This window comes from Gracilinanus agilis, chromosome 3 (assembly GCF_016433145.1).
Source record: "Gracilinanus agilis isolate LMUSP501 chromosome 3, AgileGrace, whole genome shotgun sequence".
Lineage (NCBI taxonomy): Eukaryota > Metazoa > Chordata > Mammalia > Didelphimorphia > Didelphidae > Gracilinanus > Gracilinanus agilis.
This window is the reverse complement of record NC_058132.1, coordinates 477610511-477623808: the sequence shown is the minus strand read 5'-3', so window position 1 is coordinate 477623808 and position 13298 is coordinate 477610511. Positions and strand designations below refer to the sequence as shown.

General features: G+C 35.1%; 1 protein-coding gene across 1 annotated transcript in view; it reads left to right on the top strand.

The window, feature by feature from the left end:
• Positions 1 to 12804, top strand: part of AKAP17A (A-kinase anchoring protein 17A) — a 32588-nt gene extending 19784 nt beyond the window's left edge. The window contains exons 3-4 of the mRNA XM_044670395.1: positions 6927 to 7167; positions 10813 to 12804. Of these exons, the coding sequence (XP_044526330.1) occupies positions 6927 to 7167; positions 10813 to 11730 (1159 nt within the window). The 3' untranslated portion in view covers positions 11731 to 12804. The remainder of the gene's footprint in view (positions 1 to 6926; positions 7168 to 10812) is intronic.
• Positions 12805 to 13298: the final 494 nt, after the last annotated feature.

The window sequence follows — 13298 nt, the reverse complement described above, 5'->3', positions numbered from 1 at the left end:
ATCCATTTTCAGATGCTGACTAGTCATGTGACCCAAGGCAAATCACTTGTTTACCTTATCTATAAAATAGATATGATAACATCTGCCTCTCTGGGTTGTTAAGAGGATCAAATGAGATAATATTTGTAAAACTTTATAAACCTCAAGATAAAAAACAAAGAAATGAAAAACTGGATGACTTTGAAAAAAAAATCTAGAAGTACATGGACTGATGCAAAGTGAAGTGGGCAGAACCAAAAGAACATCGTACCCAGTGACAGCAATTTTTTGACAAACAGCTATAAATGACCCAGTTATTCTCAGCAATGCAGTGATTCAAGACAGAACCAGAGACTCATGATGAAAAATATCATTTTCTCTCTGAGAAAGAACTAATGGAGTCTGAATGCAGACTGAAACATACTATATTTCACTTCTGCTTTTTTTCCTTTTTGATTGAGATCTCTTTCACAAAATGACTACTATGGAAACATGTTTAATATGCTTGCACATGTAAAGCATATCAGATTGTTTACTGTCTCTGGGAGAGGGGAGATGTAGGAAAGGGGGAGCTCAAAATTTAAAGTGTTAAAAAAAGTTTTTACATGTAATTGGGGAAAGAATAAAATAATATTTGACCCACCCCCCCCCAACCAAAAAAAAACAACAATACTCTGATCCTTAGCACCCTTGTCTCTCTTTTCTCACCATTCTGCCACCATCATTGTAAAAAAGGAAGGGAATGTCACAAAACTAAGGGCCATTTTATATTTTGTTTACCTAGTGTGATTGTAGTTATCACCAAGGAGCCAGTTCCTCTATACATTGATAGGCTGGTCATTGGAAAGGAGATAATCAACTGTTGTGACCATACTACTTTCCCAACTATGCACAGTTTTTATGAGCATGATTTGCCCATACATCAAGAATATTCTTTTTGAGAATATTAGGATAGGAAGACTCTTTTTATCATCGCAGTTGACTGAAAGAAGTAGAATACAAGAATCTACTGTAAGTTATAGTTTGACGACTTTAATTCTTTATGTTTGGTTGATTAAAAAAGGCACTTCTCCCACAAGGTTTCTCCTAAACATGCCAAAATTATAGGAGATTCCTTGAAAGATATAATGGTAATAGCCTTGTGTAGCAGTCTTAATTATTGATATCAAGCAAAGACTAAAACATAGAGATGGTATTTGTTAAAGGTTGTAGCCATTCTCATGTAGATGTCCCAGTGCAGGGTCCAAGTGGAGGAAGGATTCGTTATAGATGATGTCCTTCCAGGGTTCTTATAATTTCAAGAAAAAATGAAGAAGTATTTTGAATTTTTGATGCACTCCCATGAAGACAAATGCTGTGGATGGGGTTATGGTTTGCATTATTGGAGGGTATACTCACATGAGTGAGATAACAGCTATTTGAGACAATTTTGAGTTTTGTTTATTAACTACTATTAGAATAATATTGTCTTCTACTATTTTTTCATTATAAATGTATATTTCATTATTTTATGAGCCAAGTAAATTTTTGTGGACTGACCTAATGTTCTACTATTTTTTTTCATAGAAAATGGGTTCTTATTTCCAAATCATTTGACTTACCAATATAAATGGTGTTGGCCCAAACTTATAAGTTGAGGGCATCTAGTATTTCATTCTCTCACATGCTGAATAATAGAAGGTTTACAACGAAGTGTTATTAAAAACAATTACCACCACTGCTACCAAAAATAATATTAAATTTTTTTTCTAAAGTGCAATATAGTTAATGTTAACTATCCATTGATAAAGGGAACAGTAACATAAAAATCTTGAAGATAAATTGTTTTGGACCATGAGAAGTGTTTTTCTAAGTATATCTAAATAGTCTATATTTTGGATTCCAGAATGGAATCATACCATAAAGGTGTGGTAGTCCACCCTCTTCAGTTCCACTTCTTAGTTCTTTCTGTGCTTGCCACTCAATGCTAGTTATGAACCTAATGCCAGATAGAAAAGAATCAGTATAAAGTATAGCTGGGTTTTGAAAGAAGAGGCCTTTTAAGCCAAAGCAAATTACTTAAAGTTAGATATGAGGTAGTGTTAGTGATATTTCCCTCAGATATTTTATTCCTATAGAGTCAGTTAGCTAGTATTTTCAATTAGTCTATGAATTTAGTTCAACTTAACATTTATTAAGTTCATCATAAGTAGAACCTTGTGCTGGAGAAGAGATGTAAGAGAAGCCACAACTCTATTCTCATGGAGGTTCTGAAATGATAGAGAAACATAATAAATCATAAATTACTCTGATATAAAATAAATCATGGTAATTGAATATGAGTACAGGCACACAGTGGAGATACTGCAGATTTGGTTCCAGACCATTGCTGTAAAGCAAATAAATCCAGTTATAAGAATTCTGTGGTTTCGTGGTGCATATAAAAGTTATATTTACATTATACTGTAGTCCAGTGATGGCAGACATATGACATGGGTGCCAAAGATGGCCCGCAGATCACTCTCTGTGGGCATATGCATGCCCTTCCCCCTCCCCACCCCAGTTCATTACTACAAAGGCAGAGGGGCTTAGACTGAGCTACTCCCTTCTCTCCCTCTATTGTATCTGATGACATTTTTTCACATCCCCTCTGCCTAGCAGCCCAATGGGAGCACACAGTGGGTAGGGTGGGCGGTTCACAGGTAGCAGAGCTGGAGGTGAGCAGGGAGTTCAGACCACTCCCCTCCCCCTCTACACTCACCAAGGACATTCTTCACTTCACTCACCCCTCTGCTCAGCATCCCAATAGGAGTGCTTCCTCCCTCCCCTGTGAGGTGTAAGGTGGGGCAGGGTGTGCCCAGGATTTGGGAGGGGGGAGACTGTACTTAGTCTTTGGGGGTTGAGGTTGGGGCGGTTCCCTGCACTCCATCTCCAAAAGGTTCACCATCACTGCTTTAGTCTATTAAGTGCACATTAGTATTATGTCCAAAAAAACCCCAAAGTACATACCTTAATAAATACTTTATTGCAAAAAAAATGCTATCATCTGAATCTTCAGTTGTTGATAGAGGGTCTTGCTTTGTGTTGATGGTTGTTGATTGATCAGGGTGGTAGTTGCTTAAGGTGTGGATGGCAGTGACAATTTCTTAAAATAAGGCAACAATGAAGTTTATTGCATCTATTGACTTCCTTTCACAAAATGTTTCTCTGTTTAATAGCATTTTACCTACAGTTGAACTTTCAAAATTGGAGTCAATCCTCTCAACCTTCCTACTGCTTTATCAACTAAGTTTATGTAATTTTCTTCAATATTGTTGTGTCTCAGGGAAAAGGGAAGCCTGAGGAAAGGGAGAGAGGCAGGGAAATGGAGGGTCACTGGAGCGATCAGAATACACAACATTTATTAAATTCACCATCTTATATGGGCACAGTTTATGGGACCCCAAAACAATTACAATAGGAACATCAGGGATCTCTGATCATAGCACCTTAACAGATATAGTGATGAAAAAGTTTGAATTTAAAAGAATTACCAAAATGTGACAAGACACATGGTATTGGAAAAATGGTAGCTATGTGCTTGCTTGTTTGCTGCAAAGCACAATAAAAGCAAGTACAATAAAACAAGGTATGTCTATACAAAGTACTCTTCAAAGTGTGAGCAAATATTACCATTTTTTTAACAAGTGTGATTTCTCCATCCACAAGATGAGGAGATCTGAGATTGAAACTGATATCTTAATAGATATTAAAGGAAACAGCTTTTCTAGGAAGATTAAGGGAATAAGAATTTACATATCCCCAAATATATGCCAAGGACCACACTAATATTTTATATTATCTCATCTGATCCTTGCAGCCCTGTAAAGTAGGTGCTGTTGTCCTCTTTTTACAATTGAGGAAACTGAGGCAAACAGATTTAAATGACTTATTTATTAGTGTGAGGGTCTGAGGCCAGATTTGAACTCGGACTTCTAGCTCTGTGTCTAGTTCTCTGTGTACTGTGTCACCAATTGTCTCATTATTCTTGTATATTATTTGGACTATAATGTCTATAGTCATAGTTCAAAAATTTAGTTATTACAAGGATAAGATACTACTATTAGTTGTAATCACTGCAAATCAGTACTGAAATAATGTATCTTTTTGAGTAATAGGGGGAAGTCTGTATCATTAATTCAAGCATATATTATTTTGATTTTTGTTCCAATTTATTGATCTCAACTATTATTATACTGTAAAAATATCTTAGAAAAAAGGAAGTGTCATCAAAGGTTAATTATTTTATATTGCATCTCTTTCCTTGGCCTTTTTTTTTTCATAAGGAGCTGACAGTGGTGACATGATTGGAGGAAAAAATCAGTTGGAGAAATGAACAGCAAAATAAAGAGGCCTAGATAAATCCACACCTGAATAATGCAAGATACTAGTTTTATGAATTGGATTGTACTGTTTTTTCCACATGAGTGAGTTCCCTGGACTCTCACTACTTTTTTCTAGAAAAGTTTTATAGTGGGTTGATACGGGTCTTCGTTATCACTACCATTTGTTTTATTTATTTAATTTTCCTTTCAGAACACAATTTAACCTTCTTGTAAATTTACTTGATGGTATACAATCCTGTCCTCATCAGCTTTTGCTTGGTTTTGGCAGGTTTCATTGAATTTGAGGCTAAAGTTTAGGAAATGTTGGGAGTTTTCAGATGTATTAGGCACTTTATCTCTTTAATGCATAGTAAAAATATGGAATAGGGAGAATGATAGCTGATCACAGGCTAGTTATTCAGTAGTCTTATTTATAAAATGCTTAGGGATGCAAAGACTTCAAGGTGGTGGTATCATAGTTGCTTTCATCTACATAGCTAAGTTTTCCTTATTCCTAGCCCTAGTTTTTCTAGGCCCTTGGCCAGACTGGATAACTGCTTTCTCTCTTAGACCTTTATAGTACTGTTATGATATTTATCACATTTTTCATTACAAATAATTATTTATATACTTGGTATTCAATATCCTATGATGGAAAAAAGCACCAGACTTTGTGGTCCAGAATATCTAGCTTTGAGCCCTTTTTTCCCATTCAGCAGTATGTGCACTTGGACAAGGATTTAATCTCACTCAGTTTGTTGCTTTGTCAAATGGGGATAGTTTATGTTTATCTAGCACACAGAGGTATGAAGAATTAAGATAAGACGGTAGTTAGGAAAGCATTTTGTAAGTTTTATGTTTTAAAAAGTACTATTGAAAAGTGTTTTTTTTTTGTTTTTTTGTTTTTTCATTCTAATAAAAGGAAATAAAGTACTTCACTTCAGAATTTGTCTTACTCATTTTTATACTTCCTCTAGCATTGTGTTTTAGTCATTGAGGTGCTTGATGAGTATTAATGTATTAAGTAACAAGTTAGAGTTTTCGGAGACTTTAAAGTGAGTAAATAATCTCTGAATTGAAACTTCAGAATTTAAAAACTTGTCATCTTTATGGAACTCTTTCAATTAATTCTCTTTAGTATCAGAGACTTTGTAAAGTTTATTCAGAGAAACTGATTTTTGGAGGTCGGCGCAGACTATCAATAGTTCCATTCAGAAGTCTTTCATGTGTACTTCCTTATAGACAAATTGTATGAGTAAACACATCTGTGAACACTTTAGAAATACCACTTAATTTCATGGTTGGAAGACAGGAAAAAAAACCTTAATGTTAGTCTTAATAAGTCTTAATGGATCTTTTTATGCCCCATACTGACTTAGAAAAACACAAAATAACATTATCTACCATTTATTGATATTTTTATTTATTTTGTTAAATATTTCCCAATTACATTTTTTTTTTAAAAACTCTTACCTTCCATCTTAGAATCAACATTGTGTATTGGTTCAAGGCAGAAGAGTGGTAAGGACTAGGCATTGGAGGTTAAGTGACTTACTTGCCCAGGATCACACAAGTAGTAAGTTAGGAAGTGTTTGAAGCCAGATTTGAACCCAGGACCTCCCATCTCTAGGCCTGACTCTCTCCATTGAACCACTTAGCTGCCCCTTCCCAAATTTGAGTTTGATACCTCTCTTACTTGCTGCACTAAAATACCTTATGCCATTTTTCTTAATGCCAATTAAAAAGGAAAAATTTTTCCCTTGTTATTTTTATTTTTTGAGGAGGTAGTTTAGTGCAATGTGTTGAAGTCTAGACCAAACAGAAGCACTTGAGGCAGAAACCTGATTGCCATTATACCTTTGGAGAATGGTGGGTAGGGGAAGGAGTTTGGATTTGCACATTCAGTGATACCATTTTAACTGTCATTTCACTGCAATCTCAAGACTGTGTCCTGGTATGTAATGGGGAAGGATTTAAGACTTCAGATAATAAAGATAAAAGTGCCATGCCTGGAATGCATTACAACAATTAAGAAACTATACTGTACTTGGTCACACTTGTCAGTGTTCTCAAGTTTTGAATATGAGGGTATGTAACAGTAGTTTTGACCTTGAAAAAAAATAATAGAGTTTCATTCTTTTTTTTTTTTATTTTTTTTATTTTTTTTTTTATTTTTTTTTTTTTATCCCTTACCTTCCATCTTGGAGTCAAAACTGTATATTGGCTCCAAGGCAGAAGAATGGTAAGGGCTAGGCAATAGGGGTTAAGTGACTTGCCCAGGGTCACACAGTTAGGAAGTATCTGAGGCCAGATTTGAACCCAGGACCTCCCATCTCTAGGCCCGGCTTTTAATCTATTGAGCTACCCAGCTGCCCCCCTAGAGTTTCATTCTTGATGCTACAAATGTGCCTTATCTCCAGGTAATATTTTTTCAGGGTACATTTTGTGAAGATATTTTGTGAAGACAGTTTTCATATTTTGTAATTTCATGCTTAATGAACTATGATGTGTAATATATTAAGGGAAATATAGTTAAACAGAAATACCAGTATAGGAATGTAGGATACTTTTTTTTTAACAAAACATTTGATTTATTTTACTTAGAAAACAGAAAGAATTAGAGGAGTTGGAAAGAGAAAGAAAACGAGAAGAGAAGCTTCGCAAGAGAGAACAAAAACAAAAAGACCGTGAAGTCCGTCGAAATCAGAAAAAACTAGAAAAGATACAAGCAGAAGAGCAGAAAAAGTTACAAGAGAAGATAAAATTGGAGGAGAGAAAATTATTGTTGGCTCAAAGGAATCTTCAGTCAATAAGATTAATTGCAGAACTGCTAAGCAGAGCAAAGGTAATGTTATATTGACTGATTTCTGTGACAGTATTAAGTGCTCCTCTCACTGACTGCTCTTTTGGGTTTTAATATTTTTTCAGTTTGTAATTCACAGATAGGGTGGACAGCAACATTTAATTTTTCCTTTTCTTTCCTCCTACTTAAGCCATAGTTTTAAGGAAATTAACAAATTTTAATTAATAGTGGATAAGAAACCTTTGTAATAGATTTATTCTTACTAGTAAAGAGGAAAATGACAAAAAGCGAGCAGATCTGTTTCTGGTTCTTAACACAAAGTATTCATCTAACAGATAATGTACTTTGGCTGATAAAGCTTGCATTTTTTTTTTAAATGTAATAATTGTCAAAGTAGCAGTGTGGGTACGTTTTAGAGGTAAGAAACCCAAGATTGTAAAAAATGAAGTGAATATAAAAGGATAGTTTTATTTATTTATTTTTTGGACCCCTCCCCCCCTTTTTTTTTTAGAAAAAATTTTCCATGGTTACATGATTCATGTTTTTACTTTCCCCTTCACCCTCTCAAACTCCCCCTCCCCACCATAGCTAATGTGCATTTCCACTGATTTTAACGTGTCATTAATCAAGACTTATTTACATATTATTGACAGTTGCATTGGTGTGGTCCTTTCAGATCTACATCCCCAATCATGCCCTCATCAACTCAAGTGTTCAAGCAGTTGTTTTTCTTCTGTGTTTCCTCTCCTGTAGTTCTTCCTCTGAATGTGGGTAGTGTTCTTTTCCATAAGTCCCTCAGAATTGTCCTGGGTCATTGCATTGCTGCTAGTACAGAAGTCTATTACATTTGATTTTTACCATAGTGTATCAGTCTCTGTGTACAGTGTTCTTCTGGCTCTGCTCCTTTCACTCTGCATCAATTCCTGGAGGTCTTTCCAGTTCACATGGAATTCCTCCAGTTTATTATTCCTTTGAGCACAATAGTATTCCATCACCAGCATATACCACAATTTGTTCAGCCCTTCCCCAATTGAAGGGCATACCCTCCTTTTCCAGTTTTTTGCCACCAAAAAGAGCGTAGCTATAAATATTTTTGTACAAGTCTGTTTATCTATGATCTCTTTGGGGTACAAACCCAGCAATGGTATGGCTGGATCAAAGGGCAGGCATTCTTTTATTGCTCTTTGGGTATAATTCCAGATTGCCATCCAGAATGGTTGGATCAGTTCACAACTCCACCAGCAATGCATTAATGTCCCAATTTTGCCACATCCCCTCCAACATTCATTACTCTCCCCTGCTATCATTTTAGCCAATCTGCTAGGTGTGAGGTGGTACCTCAGAGTTGTTTTGATTTGCATTTCTCTAATTATTAGAGATTTAGAACACTTTCTCATGTGCTTATTGATAGCTTTGATTTTTTTTATCTGAAAATTGCCTATTCATGTCTCTTGCCCATTTTTCAATTGGGGAGTGGCTTGATTTTTTTATACAATTGATTTAGGTCCTTGTATATTTGAGTAATTAGACCTCTGTCAGATAGTTTTTAAAATATTATAGATTTATTAGTAGCCATTAGGAATTGAAGCCACGTGGCATGATAGCTAAGTCAGTTTAAAAGAATTGCTTGACTTGCCTGCCACCTCCATGGTGGATAGATAACAAAGAGGAAGTGCCAGTTCAGCCACTCAATTTTATCCTCTTTTCTACGTCATTATGTAACTTCTGTGTCATCACATAAGACAGGAAATCAGTGGGCTTATGGGAAATGTAGTTCAGAGACCCCAAAATTCCAATAACACATGGTCATGTGGTCAAAGAAGTAGAAGACCAGAATAATTCAGAATTCATGTTTCATAGCCAGATAATCTTAGGGTATAGGCTGTGGTCCTGACAAATAGTGATTTTTCAGTATTAGAAACATAGACTCTTCTAGCTAAAAGTACCCTAAGAGAATAATTACAATGGATAGAGCACTGAACATGGATTTCAGAAGTCCTGAGTTTGAACTAGCACTTTCTTAGCTCATAGTTAATAAGACTGAGCAAGTTAAATTAATCTCTCTGAGTCAGTTGCCTCATATGTAAAAAGGGGATAAAATGTTTGACAAACCTTTAAAGTGCTATGTCAATGTGTGTTGCTACTGTTATTTCTTCTGACCCCTTATGAGAAGTGTGTTGGCTTATTTATGCATTGGCAAATTCCTTAATTCTAGAGTACATTGTCTTAACATGTATTTCCGTTTTTCTTTTTGATTATTCCCCTCTCCCCCATGGGTGATGTTGATTACTCTATACACGAAAACCCCACAGAGCCTGATGGAAGCTGATCCCTGAAAAAGGCAATTTAATCTTAATATTTGAGTGTCTCTCTTTGACAGCATTGTACAGCTGAGTAATCTCACTGTTTCTACCTAGAATGTGTTTATTTGAACTTTTAAAGATTCCATATGTATAAAGATGTTTAAATTCTTTGGGTGAATATAATAGATCTGTTCTTGTTTTTCCATGTGATGTGCTTCCTGATTTCTTTGAGTTCCAAAGATGCTTAGGCAGCTCATGTTTACTCCTCCAGTGATCCCTTTCCATTGCCATCCAGGCTTCTCTGCTTCTTCAGAATTCCTATAGATAATAATATTGATGATGATGAAATGATAACCAACATTTAAATATTGCTATTAAATTAAATACTATGTTCCAGGCACTGTAATAAGCGCTTTACAAATAGGATCTCATTTGAGCCTCACAACAACCTGGGAAGGTATATGCTATTATTATCCACTGATGAAGAAACAGATACAAAGGGAGATTAAATAACTTGCCCAGGGCCACATAGCTAGTATGGTCTGAGTATAATTTTGAACTCAGATCTTCTTATCTCTAGGTCCAGTGCTCTTTCCACTGAGCCACTAGCTGCCTAGCAGCTAGTCTTAGTTTTTGGTATCTCTCAGTGTTACTGAGCATAGAATAGCTATTTTTACATCTTTTTATTTGTATGTGTCTTGGCTTTTTAGTTAGGCTGCATCTTTTTCCTCTCTATCTTTGATAGCATGAAACACTAGGTATTATGGAATCTCCTTAAATATTTTTATAGATGCAGATAATTTATTTTACTTACTCTCCATTTTAGCCTTTCTTAAGCATTCAGGAAATTTTCATTTCCTTTGTCTCAACTTGTACATTCTGTAATGATTTAAAAGATGCCTTTCAGCAAAATAAAATCATTTAAATGCAGGAGGTTGAGACAGTGAAGAAAGCTATGCATTCCATTGCCTTTATGAAATCATATTCCCATTTTTATAAACTTTTCTCTCAGCGAATGTTTATCACCTAGTTTTAAGTTGCTGACATAGTTTGGAGAGATTTAGATATAGAAGAAGTAATTACTTTTTTAGATTATTGAAAGTAATTATTAAATAGTAGTCTCATAGCTTGAAAAAAATAGCACTTCAGGAGTGACAGAAGGAATCATTAGTGTGGTGCTAATATCAACTTGAGAAGCTAGGATATTCATACCTATTTCTGTTTATGGCATTATAATCCGGGCCAATATGTGTTAAAAGGAATAACAGAGTATTGAATGAATTTTATTCTTTCAAATTAAATCTCCATAGTATCTTCTGAACACTAGGTTCTAGAAAAATTTTTGTCTTCTAATTTGTTTCTTCCTTCCATTTAACTTTTTCAGGCAGTAAAATTACTAGAGCATGAACAGAAAGAAGAAAAAATTCGCCTTCAACAACTTGAGGAGAGAAGACGACTTCAGGAGGCTGAACTCAGAAGGGTGGAGGAGGAAAAAGAACGAGCTCTGGGACTCCAGAGAAAAGAGAAAGAGCTAAGGGAGCGGCTATTAAACATTTTGTTGAGCAAGAAAATAGATGAGACACAGCAGAGCAAGGAAGAAGCAGTGGCATCTCATTCTGCCCTATTACAACCTGTTATAGATATTATACAGTCGGTGTCTTCAAGCTGTGTAACTTCTACCTCCTTGCATTCCCTTATGAGTCAGCCAACTCAGATTTGTCAAAGAGAAATGCTTTCAAATCAGGAGATTAATTTTAATTCCAAAAATGTGAATGGCAACTTAAGTGAAGAAGCTCAATGCAAAGAAAGTAAGAAACTTAACTGTATTACAAGTGAAAGCTGTACAGAAAAAAGATGCTCAGGTGTTCTCTCTTGTCTTCCTGCCAATAACCAACAACAAAAGGGTACATCTAATTGTGACCAGAATGTGTCCAAAAAAGAGTCATCTTCTGAACAAGACAAATGTAATAGAGAACCAAGTAAGGGGAAAAGCCGGTCCAGTAGAGACAGAAGTACTGAGGAGAGGCATAAAAGGGATAGGAGCAAGCATAGAAGGGATGCAAGTAAAGAAGATGAAAGACAAAGAAAAGAGAGACGACTTCATAGAAGACACTCTTACAAGGATTCTAGTCCTCATCGGAGAAGTGTAAGCCCTGATAGATCTAGGTATCGGAGGTCCTACAGCAGAGACAGATACAGTAGAAGAGATAGAAGCAGGGATAGAAGAAGTGTGGGTAGGAAACGCAGTCGAAGAGGGAGATCACGATCCTTGAGCAAACACAGAAGTACTTGGAGCAGGTAGTAAAGGACTCTGCCTTTTTAAGGCCCACTTATATGATAGACCAGGACCAGCAAGAGGTTCTGAAGTTTTTGGCTTCTTGACCACCTTAAGAAAACTGAGTCTCTGCTTAGTGAATGTAAAGTGAACTCCTTTATGAAAGGAAACACAATTACATTGGAAATTTATTTTCTTTTTTTTAAGATTGCATAATTATTTGTGCTTCAGTTTCAACTGTGTTGGTAATTTGTTTTTCATTAGCTTTCCTTTTTCCTTTTAAATATTTTGATCTGATAGCTTTAATGTCACCAATCTTCTTTTAATCAGGAGAAATGTATAGACTGACAGTTTAAGAATTCCAGACCTACTACATAAATGTATGCAAAATTCTTGACTAAAAATTCTTTATGCACTCAATGAAGTCAACATGTACTGCAGAAAAAAGGGCACATTTAATTGAACTCGAGATAAGTTGCCAAATGTTAAGTGTTATGAACAACCACAAAAACATATAGGACATTTAAAAGAAAAAAACTTGCTAGTTTGATTTTATTTTGTATTTAACTGATTCAAAAACACGGAGATGGTGGTGGAAAGACGTGGGAACAAAATGATCATGGCATAGTAAGCCATATATGAAATGTAGATTCCTTTAAAATTGAAAATGCAAATGCACTATACTTTTTAAAGATTCCAGTAAGTTGGAGTACGAGTCAGAGTGGTCTGGAGATGCTCCATTACTTCTGAAACATTGACTTTTTACAAATTAAAATAACTGAGAGTAAAAAGTTAGTTAAAAGCTTTTGTTTCTAGTACAAATTAGTGTGTGCGTGGTTTTTTTAAGAAGCTGTTTTGCTAAATTATTTTTACTTGCAATGTTTCAAACAGATTCAAGGCTGCAAACTTGTTGAATTTTATAATCTTTTGCTTCTTAAGACGAAGCTCAGGAATACTTTAAAATAGTTGTAACCTTTGGGTTATAAAAGGTTGTGTTTATTCCAGTTTGCATTTTTATGGTGAAATAAAAGCCTTTTCCAGTGACCCGAAATTCCTGTCTTTATATTTTTAAAAAAATGATGAAATTGAATTTCTGTTTATTCTTTGAGCAGTCAAGCACATATTTTTTTTTAATCTCATTTTCATGTTCATTGGAGTTCATAGATTGTGTTGAATGCATTTTCATATCATGAGTGATTCTTAATATTCACTAATGCATCTAATTGCACTGTTACAACAGTTCAATATACTCAGTACTGTAAAATACTTTAATGGATTTTCCTAGAATAACAACATTGATAAGATCATGTGGCACTTCACAGTTATATAGAGTGCTTCCTTCACAATAATCTTAATGATCTTCAATGAATAGAATGCCAGTAAAAAGCATTTTTTAAACTTAGTAATAATAGTTCTTATAGCGTTAAAAATGTGTCATAGAATAATAAAGGCTCTTTTATAAACTCTTACGAACTTGAAGTAGGAGTTGCTTCATTTGCCTGTTTTTAATTGAATCATCTTGCCTCTTCCCTTGTGGGTACTGCATGTTCCTTTATAACCCAGGTTTATGCTATTGAAAATTGATCAGACAAGGA